Below are 11,373 nucleotides of genomic sequence, written 5' to 3'. Positions count from 1 at the left end.
TGGGGACACACTAGACAAATCGCTCCACCCGCTCATCGCTACAGCCACCAAGCGTAGCACAAGAGGCCACATATGCGCCTCGTCTTGACTTGGCGACCGCTCCACACCAACCACCTATACACGAGCGGCTCGGGCCGAACCGAGACACTCACAGTAGTGATCGAAGTCCTAGCCTGAACCTTTGTCCAATGCCTCCAGCGAGCGCCGCTCCCGCCGTGCTCCAACGGAGGCCGAGGCAAAGGCAAGGCCAAGTGCTAGGATCAAGATGAGGGCCCCTCCATGTAGAAGGGGAAAAGAATAGAAAAGATCACTGTCAACCGGCCAACTCCACGTTGGTCGCCATGGCTGATCACACGGGCAAGCAGCCCTAGCAGAACCTTCTAGGCCAATTCCATGAGCTCATGGAGAGCCCTTGCACCAACCACGCCTACCCCGTTAAACACCTCTACAAAGAACTACAAGCTTCTCAAGCACCTTCTGCTACAGGCTGGTGGGCCAAAGGAAGAAAAAGGCGCAGAAGCAGCGACCAAGAAAGGGGGCGTAGCGGACAAGGATCCGGATGACTGAAGGTTGAAGTGATCCGACCGGACGTCTACCGACTGAAGGAGAACAACGACGACATTCTCACCAAACGCTTGGAACAGCTATGTCATTTTTCTTCCCCAAAAATTTAGTCTTAGCATTGTTTACTTAGCGTTTGCTCCTATATGAGCACCCCGACCCGAACACTTTTCAGCCCGGGTCGCTCGAGGGCTCCATGAGGGTGCACTACTACCTCTCTTTCTCATTTATTGTCATATGGTGAAACTCCTTCCTACCCGAACAAAAGGGTTGTTTGTTCCTTTAATTTGCCTTACATAGCTTTGCTTTAAAATATTCCGACCGATCACACCCCGCCTCTACCTACGGTTACGAGCAGCTGAGCCTCATGGGTCATGCCCTAGGCTCCTAAGGTTGCAGCCTATGGGATGAACAGGCAAGTATGAGGAAGAATAAAAAACAAAATTATGCTAAGGTAAAACTAAGGAACGAACGGGACAAGCTTCCCCGAACAGAGTGACTCCATCACAAAAAATGAAACCGATTGTAGTCAGTAAAACACACAAGAATGTTTACACGGGGGGCTCCCCCATGGACTTAAACTTTTTTTATCTACTAAACTACTTATACTTCACAAAGCTATTGGGGTGGCTCAGCGGCATCTGCTGTTGGTACGATCGGCGAAGGTGCAGGCTACCCACTCCCCGACGGAACCACATTCGGCTCGGCTGAATGTGGGACAACATCCACTTTTGACCCAGGCTATGTGCCATCCATAGGCTGGGCGACGTCCTCTCGATGCATGCTTTTGGCCATGTCTTCACGGCGGACATCCATCACCCACAACGTAGAGACTTGCTCTGCCACCAACCTTGCATCCGGCAGCAAGCTCTCCTAAAGCGATTGGATGTCCTCCATGCTCAGCCATCGGCATACCCGCTATAGATACTAGATAGTGGTGATGTCTAGGTTTGGGTGGTACGTCACCACCGAAGTCAACACCCCCGACGCTCCGTAGAATAGCCCGCTTGTGATAAGGGCCCGAACCTCATTCAGAACCTTTGCCAGCTGGACGGCGGGCACGCTAGTACTAGGCACTGACCCGAAGACCTCCGAGACGACAAGCTAGGCAACATTGTGGATCTGGTCAAGTTCCCCCTTGAGAGCATGTCGCTCTTCAAGGGACTTGGCCAGCTCCTTTGCATTCTGGCCAAAAGTCACCTTGACCGTGTCCAGGTCCCACTCCAATGACTTCACCTTTCCACCCAGCTCAGGAAGAAGGCGACAAGCTCAGAAATAGGCTAAAGGAAGAAAACCAACACGACAAAAAACAAAAAAGGTACGTACCGAGGCGAAAGTTCTCAAGGGTGGAGAATTCCTCCGCCTGACGGGCCACTTGCTCGCATAGCTGGTCGCTCGCCTCCTCCGTCCCCATCACATGGCCCCAAAGCACGAGCACTTCCTAGTCTACCTCCGACCAGGCCTTTTGCTCCAACTCTAGGGTATTCCGCTCTGACTCAAGGGTCTCCAGGGATTTTTGGAGCGCCGCCTCGGTGTTCGCTAGGGATTTTCGCAACCCCGCCTTGGTCTCCACCTGGTGGGCCTTTGCCTCCTCAAGCCCCCGCTCGGCAGCAGACGCTTGCTCTACTGTGCGCTGCTCCTCCGCTCGCATCACGGTCACCTCGATCGCCCGGTCCTAGGACTCATGGCGGGCGAACTTTAGCTGACGCTCAAGCTCAGCCACCTGGGCATGCTCCATCCGAAGGAAGCGGGACTTGCGGGACAACATCTCCTGTAGACCCTATGAAAACAAAAAGCAAGCATGCTGAGGCAACCAACAAGAGACTCAGAAGTCAAGGACAAATACGGGAAACTCACCTCCACGGCGAGCTGTAGGTCGACCTTGACTAACTGTTGGGCGGACTTAACCTACTCCTAGGCGTCCTAGAGCTTCACCAACAGGTTGGCAAGTTTAGACTCCATGGCAAGTCCTTTCCCCCTAAGGATGTCCCAGAGCTGACACTCCTAGGAATCCCAAAGGACGAACCACACCTTTGCTGGGTCCTTAGGGTAGGGCCCCACTAGGTCACCCTCCGGTAGCCCGCTAGAGGGCCCAGCCTCCGACCGAACCACCACCAGCTCCTGCGATGGCACCGGCTGCTCCACCACATCATTCACCTCATCGTCAGATGGGATCTCCACCACCTCGATTGCATGGGCCGCCGATGGGCATTTTGACTCCATCCCGGTCGTGTCTCCCCCGGCGCCATCAGCTCCGACCATGAGGGTGAGCCATGTAGCCCTCCACCCGGCGAGGCAGGAGGCTTGGTCTCCTTCTCCTCTTCCACCACAGCTGGTGGAGGAGGGGCCACGAGGGACACCTCTAGCGAAGCCTCCATCATCACCACCGGGATCGCCGCTAGCACCATCACCGCCGCAGCCGCCATACTAGCAATCGACCCGGGGAGCACCACCCCTAGAAGGGAAGGGCTTGCCGCCACCACCCTATTCCCCCCGCCGCTCACCGTGGCGCGCTATAGGGTGGGCCTCCAAACCTCCTGCACGGGAGTTGGGGTGATGCTCAACCCCGTCATCGTCCGGCCGCTGAGAAAATGTACACGTCAGTCATACTCCAAAAAAAGACTAAACAGCAAGATCAAAAAGAAACAAATAAAGACATATCGAGAGGTGAGCGGCACAACTCTGAAGCCAAGACCCAGTGTCGATGGGCCCGTAGGGCGAGGACCGCTCCCAGGCTACGACCTGCGCCCCCTCACTTCAACCGGGGGCCGAGTCATCCCAACCATCTCCTGCCTGGCCTGTGGGTCACCATGACCTTCGGCTCAGGACGCTCTGACCGGAGCAGCAGGCGAGGCATCCTCCCGCTACGAGTCGTGCACTGGCACTAGTCCCAGCGACACACGGGTGCAAGCTCGCTCCTCTAACCACCTGGCTTGCTCGATCGCACCCGTGGCAGGTGGGGACGAGATCGGCGACGCCACCGAGGGGTGCAGTGACCGCGCCCGCTTTGCCTCCCATTCGCCGGCGGCGTCTGTGCTCGCCGCACACTTCCTCAGCATAGGAACCGTGGCACGGCTCTTCGCCTCCCGCTCATCGCCAGCAGACATCACCGCAGGGTCATGATGCTCCACCGAGGTCACAACAACCTCCCGGCTTTCCTCCTCCTCAGAGAAAACCATGTCATCCACATCTGTGGGATCCTCTGACTCGAGCTCAGACTCGACGTCACTATTATTTTCCCTGGCCTTCACGCGTCGGGCAATCTCCTTCTCCTTCTTATACTTCCGGTGAGCCACCTCGACTTTCTTTTTCTTCCTGGCATCCGCCGCCTCCTTCTAGGTGGCTTGCCTAGCCATGCCCTTTGGCCCCTTTGGAAGGTGTGGCCAGGACTTGTAAGCATCAAGCATCTATGCAATAGGCGACTCAAGATCAAAAAAGCAGGAAAGCAAAGGGGAAAAGAACATGAAGTAAAGAGAGAGGAGCATACCAGTTTGGACACCACTGAGGCATTGAGAGGTTCGGGCTTCCCATCGACCTTCTCTTTGGACTTCTGCTGTAGCCCTGATCAAGGTGACTCTAGACCTCGTCATTCGATAGCTCCTCTGGCGACACACGATCAGGATTTGATGCGCCGCCTTACCTCCACATGGGTTGTGCCCTCTCCACTAATGGAGCAACTTGGCGGTGGTAGAGGGTGTGGAACACCCGCACCCCATCAAGACCGCGCCGCACGAGCTTCTGGAGCGACACCTCAATGATCTCCACCTTCTTCTTCTCTCGATGAGAACAGCCCCATGACCAACTATCCCGCTTCTCTGGCCTCCCACTGGTGAACACCGAGAATGGCGCCTCTACCAGATTCCTGATATAAAACCACTCCCCGTGCCTCCCTGAAAGGACCTAGGATGCCGCCTAGAGGGGGGTGAATAGGCGTTTCTGAAAATTAACACCTTTAAATGTGGAAAAAATTAGAAAGGGGAGTTTCCAAAATGGAAACTCCAAATTAAGAGTACTACCACCCCTCACAAGTTAGCCACAAAGAAAACAAGGTATAAAGAATATATCTAGAAGCTACAACCCTGCAACACCAAGTTAGAACAGAAAATAAATATTTTCAGTGCAGGCAGGAAATACCGGACGTGTCCGGTATGAATACCGGACGTGTCCGGTATACACGATTTCTGCAGATCAGCCCCGAACTTGCTCCTTTCGATTTCTATCTTCAAACCAAACTGCAGGCACTTAGTGGAGATGACAATATACACAGAGAACCTGCAGAACAGCTAGAGCAACACAAATATCAAATGAAATGCGAATTTAGACACGATATTTGTTTTACCGAAGTTCGGACTCGTTCGAGTCCTACTCTCCGTTGAGGGGGCTGCGGGCGACCCAGCGAAGGTCAGCCCTAGAGGGTACCACGAAGGTCACTCTAACCGGAGTCTTTTCCAACTCCTTTTCCTCCTTCCACTAAATGATTCCGAGGCGGCGGAATCGACCGTTACAAACTTTCCAAAGCAACCACAATCTCTCGGTTGCTCTCCGGCGACGCCTAGCCGTCTAGGACCGAAGAGTCCAAGAGTAACAAATGCGAATCACGAGATTGACAATATGCACAAGTGCTCAAGTGGTGGCTTGCTCTCTTTTTCAAATTCTCTCTTAACCCACAAATTGATTTTGCAATTTGGATCACACACTCACTAAGAGAGGGTTTAGGAGAGTTGGCAAGGCTCAAAAATGTGTGTCTATCTCAGCAGAATCAGCAGCCTCCAAAGGTGGAGGCTTGGGGGTATTTATAGCCCCCAAGGAAAACTAGCCGTTTTATAGCCGTTGCAATACCGGACACGTCCGGTATGACTCATACTGCGCCAACGGTAACTAAGTTACAGTGAAGTTGTGAGGCGTCGGAACTCCCAAAGAACGCCGGGACTTCCGACCCTCGGAACTCCCGACTCAAGTCGGAACCCCCGACCCTCAGAAGTTTTGAAAAACATGTAACTGAGTTAAAGTTAGTGAGGTGTCGGAACTCCCGACCCTCACGGCTTTTGAAAACTAGCCGTTGGCATCTGGTCATCCATACCGGACACGTCCGGTATGAATACCGGACACGTCCGGTATGACCAGGACAGTGAAACCTCCAAGACTCTTGAAGTGCGAGACGTCGGAACTCCCGACCCATGCCGGGACTCCCGACCGTCGGAACTCCCGACCTACGTCGGAACTCCCGACGAACCAACCCGAGAACAACAGGTTCACAGCTGCTGGACAAATACCGGACACGTCCGGTATGAATACCGGACACGTCCGGTATTGCCAGACCAGCAAGAAATCAGTTAGCACTTTTGTCGCTCAAATACTTAAAACTCACATGGGTTGGCTTGAGCACTTATGAAACATTATCTATCAACATGATGCATCTCTCTTAATAGTACGGCATACCTATTAAACTCAAGATAAACGGAAATATGAATTTGTACCACTTGAGTTGTTCCTTTTTGAATTGATGCCGTCCCTTCCAATCTTCATCAAGTAAGGGTGCTAAAATGTTGATGTTGATCTTTTCACTTGAGCATAGCCATCTTGAGCATGTGACTTGATTCCATTCATCAAATTTGAATAATCCCAAATGTATCAAGTCACTTCCATCAAATACTTCATTATAGATTTGATTCTTCACATCAATATGACCATCTTAGCTTGATTAGTACCTCAACTAAATGCAAGTACTTTCTTCTTCACCCTAGCTAGGTTCTTTGGCTGCCAAGCCGTCGCTTGCCCTTCACCCTTGCTTAGTACCTCGAAGCCTTTCCTTGCTATCTTCACCATCTCAAGCCATCAAGTCACATCTTGTGTTGAATCATCCATTCATATGTATTGTTATCTTTTTCATTTTAATTTAGCAAGCTTCAAATATGAGACCATTCCATATGCAATCCCTCATGTCTCATTAACTAATAATCATGAGCTTGCTTTCACATAGTACATGGAAATCCCACAAGAAATAAGCCTTCACATGAATTCCATTTGCATTGTTGTCTTGTGCTTGAACTAGATTGTTTATACAACAACACATCATTTTGGCTTTCATTAAGTGCCTGTGAGATAACCTATTACCTGTTCACACTTAGCAAACAGGTTAGTACTTTAATCACGTTGTCATTCAATCATCCAAAACCCACTAAAGGGCTAGATGCACTTTCAATCTCCCCCTTTTTGGTGATTGATGACAACTTGATTAAAGCTTACAAAATGATATAAACATTTAAACTTTTGGGTTCAATGATTTATGAGAGGCTCCCCCTTAATATGTGCTTATGATTAGAATTTCACAAAATGACCTCAAATGTCAATTGCACATACTAAAACAAATAGGAGACTCCCCCTAAATCATTGCATCCGTGGGGTGCATGTGTGTGTGACAAAGAGAAATCGTGATGCATATGACAAGATATATCATACAAGAATAAATATAAAGGCATCACATCAAATATTTTCATTCTAGCATGCATAGTCCTTATGAAAATAAATATGGCACATGTAATTCACACATAGCACTCATTACAAATTTTCTCAAGTCCAGAAACCACTGATATATAGATAAAGATCATGTCTCAAGAGATACAAAGATAAAGCATAAGTCTCATCTCTCACAAGATACAACAATGAAGCTCAAAAACAAACTACAGCCTGCAGTACATATCTTCAGGTACAAAGATAAGCAAAAGAAACTATCCTGAAGTTATCCTGAAGCTTTAATCAGTCTCTCTCCCCCTTTGTCATCTATCACCACAAAGGTCCAACAATGACATACTAAGGACAAAGGGGCTACAAGCTGTCACGGAAAGCTGAGATCACTCATCATCAGCATCATCTCGACCAGCATCCTCATCATCTGAGCGTGCAACACCGGCTGGACGAGAACCACCCACACCAGACGGGTCATAGCCACCAGACCCGTAGAAGCCACCACCACCTGTCAGGTCACTCCACCAATCTGTAGCATAGTCGTCGGCAGTGCTGGGACGTGGCTGAGAGTGAGTAGGCATACGAGCCTGAAGTGGTAGAGTGTCAGGGTGCTCAGGTGCCTGCTGCTGCTGCTGTCGCTGTATGAACTCAACATACTCTCTATCATATCTGGCCTGCTGCTGCTCCTCAGTCTCCTGCTCACTAGCTGCTTCATCTGATAGAGGAGATCTAGGAGGATCAAGCTCAAGATTAGAAGCAATTTGCTTCAAAGTCCGAGTGTCCTTCCTCCTAGCCTCCCTCTCCTTCTGCTGCCTAGTCTGGATGTCACGGCACATCCCAAATATGGAGCTGAAAAGCCTACAGATAGGCGAAGGAGGACTGCCACGGCGTGAAGTAGAACGTGAAGGAGCACGTGGTGAAGGTGAAGCTCCTGCTGGTGCACCACTCCCAGGTGCATCTGCCTCTGGTGCTGCTACTGCTCCTCCTGGTCCTGCTGGAGGTAACCCTGTCTCAGGCAGATCTGCAATAATCTTTAGGGCCTTGTGAATTTTATCATACTCAAAAATGTGCCCTGTCACCTGCTCAATCATATGCATGATATAAGGAGCAAAACCACAGCCCTTGAGGGGCCTCTCTCCAACACTCCTGATCTCGGACCAAATAAAGTCAAACACGCTGAAGGGCCGAGCATCAGGTGCCATCCTGTGGAGTAGGTTCCTGGAGTAATCAGCAATGGTGCCCTTGTCTCCACCCTTGCAGTCAATAGTCTTCCTGAACATCCTGTCCAGGTACCTGAAGGTAGGGTGAAGACCTAGAACCTTCCCCACAGCTCCTCTCTCACCACCAGGAGGATACATATATGTGAGCTGCTCAGGGGGTAACACCTGCTCGGTGTGGATCATGTCCCTCTGGAGATCATCCTCAGAGAAGCCAAGGTGGGCGGCAAAAACATCATAGTCAACACTGTACCACTGGCCCTCAAGCATCCAGTGCATCCGCCTCTCATCCTCCTCAACGAACAGAGTAGCATAGAACTGAGCTACTACCTCTGTGTTCCAGTCATGCTGGAACTCCATGATCTCATAAACTCCTGTGCTCTGGCAGATGGCAATAGCATGATCAACTGAGGCCTTCTGCAACTCTCTAATATATTGCCAGTCAATCCACTGAGACCTGGCAATTACTGGGTTCCTGGTAAGAATCACACTGGAGTAGAAGTCCAAGTGAAAGGCTGTCTGGAAGCGGTGATCGTACTGAACCTTAGGTAAGCTCCTCGGATCAACCCTTCGCTCATCTCTAGCCTTCCTGGTCATACCCTTTCCCCTGTAGTCAACTCGGGGAACATAGGAGGGCACATTGGACAGACGTGTCTCAAGAAGACCATAATGCATCCCCTGACCAGGCTGGTGCTGAACTGGAGGAACTGACTCCTCCTCCTCAATCTCCTGCTCCTCATCTGAGCTGTCACCATCAGATCCTCTGTCAGTGCTCTTCCTCTTTTTATCTTCTCTGGGCTCTACTCTGAACTCATCAGAATCAGTGTCAGAAGAAGAGCTCCCTGATCCCTCTGCATACTGAGGTGCTGCACTAGAGGCAGCTCTGGTAGGCCTCCTGCTGCTCGGCTGGAATCTAGGATGCATCTCCTGTCTTGCCTTCTTGTACTTCTCAAGTGCTGGATCATGCCTGTGCTTGGACCTCGGCTCCTGTCGTCCACTCATGGTTGCTGTCCTGTATCCAAAGATTTCCAAAGAATTTTAGATACATGCCCATAGCTTATTCTTGAATTGTAATTAGACATAGATTCTTTTATCCAAGGTTTTACAATTACCTCGACACACCATTGTCATAAGGTTTGCAAAACATAGATGCAGAAGAAGCTGTGCCTAATAAACAATTCTAGGATAGCATTGAATCAAAGGAAGCAGAGAGCCTGCTCTGCTGGGTCATACCGGACACGTCCGGTAGCATACCGGACACGTCCGGTATGGGCGACCAGCAACCCTAACCAGGGTTCCTTGATTCAAACCAACACGGATTAATACCAAACTTTGGGCATTGCTTCTCCATCACCAATGCAGCATATTTACCGAAGGAATTTTCAAATCATGTATTGACCATGTAGATCGGACGAGGTCCGTGATTAGGGTACCTTGAGAGGAGAGAAGAGAGAGCGATGTGAAATCCAAGTCCACGTGCCTTCAATCCTTGATCCAAGCCTTCTCCAATGCAATCTCCCTCTCTCTCTTTTCCTTGGTGAAATCCTTGGTCGCCCTAGGTGAGAAGAAAGGCGTCGGCTGGATGGTTTGGAGGAGGCAAGTCTGTTTGGGCCGAAGGGGTATGCTCTGTTTTTATAGTCCTGCTCATACCGGACACGTCCGGTATACGCGGGCTGGCCCAAATAATTTCCAAAATGTGTTCTCACTCTTCCAATCCCTTTCTCTGTTGTTGCTCAGTCCAAAAAGGTGTATGACATTTATCCAAACCGAGTACTATCACTTCTCTTATCAAATGCCATCAATTTATTATCTCTTTTCCAAATATATGGCATAATCAATAATTTGCTTGCTTGAGAGAGATAAAGTGAGACAAAGTAGAATGTGGACTTAAGAGAGCCATGTCATGTGTGATTAGCTGATCAAACAATCAGGGAGAGCTATAATCATCACATGGCAAGGCTAGGTCACAAAGACCAAGATTCAAATAGTTTTTCAAATTCACACTTCCTACTCATGCTAGTTAGGGGTTTTGAAAAACTTCTCTCCTATGTCACACAAATGCACATTCTAACATATAAAGGGCCTTAGATGCACTTACAATACATGTATGTAAAAACATACCTTTGCCTTGAGCCCACAAGAATACCACTAAGAAGATACATGGCATGATAATTTTTATGTTGACCTTGATTGCCAAGTAATCATGCTTGATACAAATTCAATTTTTCATCCAAAGGACTACAAGGAGTGCTAGATTAATTTGTTAGTCCACAATGGTGCAAAATAGAAATTTAGCTCCCCCTAAATAAGTGCTTCAAGTATTTTGAATGACTTTCAATAAGCACTTTTATTCTGTTAAGAAATTGAGAGCCAATTTTCATTTTGACCAAAAACCAAATAAGATTGCCATATTTAAAAGTGAGTTTAAGAGATGCTCACAATCCACTTAGATTTGATAAAACACAAGCTTCTGAGTATGTTAGGGATATATGAAAAATGTATGGGTCGAATACTCAGTTGCAACACAATTAGTGTTCTGGTCCATGCAATACCGGACACGTCCGGTAGATATACCGAACACGTCCGGAATACACAGAACAGAAGCACTAACTTTCTGTTCCTGGCCATACCGGACACGTCCGATAGTAATACCGGACACGTCCGATAGGTGCAAGACAGAACCAGTTAATTTGCTGCTTGTGATTCTTCGTTTTAACTGTAATATTTATTTGATGTATACTTGCATCTCAACAAATAAATTACTCTACTAGAGAGCTAATAAAAGCATCATATGGCAAATATGATAAACATCAAGTAAAACTTATTAACCACTTTCAATATTTCACAGATATGTCTATTTGTGACCTTTTGTACACAAACTGAACAAAGTGGCTATGATATAAAGTTTAGGTACTTGTTACCAATGATGAGGATGAAATAGATGATATATTTATTGAATTATCTTCGGGTCAACCATATAAGGAATTATGATAAGAGTTGGTTGATAAATTGAGTGAATATTATCAAATTGCTTGCTCAACCACCCCGAAGCCTTCATCTCATCACCAAGTACCTACATCATTAACCTAAGCACACTTTGGTACCCAACTCTTGTTGGGTCCTTTTGAGT

General features: G+C 48.6%; 1 protein-coding gene across 1 annotated transcript; it reads right to left on the bottom strand.

The window, feature by feature from the left end:
• Window positions 1-3,425: 3,425 nt before the first annotated feature.
• LOC136532322 (uncharacterized) lies at window positions 3,426-9,245 on the bottom strand. Its single transcript, XM_066524929.1, has 4 exons — window positions 8,956-9,245; window positions 7,684-7,755; window positions 4,202-4,387; window positions 3,426-3,876 (listed from the first exon to the last, which is right to left on the bottom strand). Exons 1-4 carry the CDS (start codon window positions 9,243-9,245, stop codon window positions 3,426-3,428), a joined length of 999 nt encoding a protein of 332 aa, XP_066381026.1.
• Between the last annotated feature and the right edge of the window lie 2,128 nt (window positions 9,246-11,373).

The sequence above is a fragment of the Miscanthus floridulus genome, unplaced genomic scaffold (assembly GCF_019320115.1).
Source record: "Miscanthus floridulus cultivar M001 unplaced genomic scaffold, ASM1932011v1 fs_580_1_2, whole genome shotgun sequence".
NCBI classification, from domain to species: Eukaryota; Viridiplantae; Streptophyta; class Magnoliopsida; order Poales; family Poaceae; genus Miscanthus; species Miscanthus floridulus.
This window is presented reverse-complemented; position numbering and strand designations above follow the sequence as displayed.

Bases quoted from the DNA above. Each gene is read 5' to 3' on its own strand.
- LOC136532322 (XM_066524929.1), bottom strand. From the start codon at position 9,245: ATGAGTGGACGACAGGAGCCGAGGTCCAAGCACAGGCATGATCCAGCA. The intron at 7,756-8,955 runs GTCAGTTCCTCC...TGATCCTCCTAG, and splicing joins CAGGAGATTGAGGAGGAGGA to ATCTCCTCTATCAGATGAAG. The intron at 4,388-7,683 runs GTATGTTGAGTT...GGTGTTCACCAG, and splicing joins CAGGCCAGATATGATAGAGA to TGGGAGGCCAGAGAAGCGGG.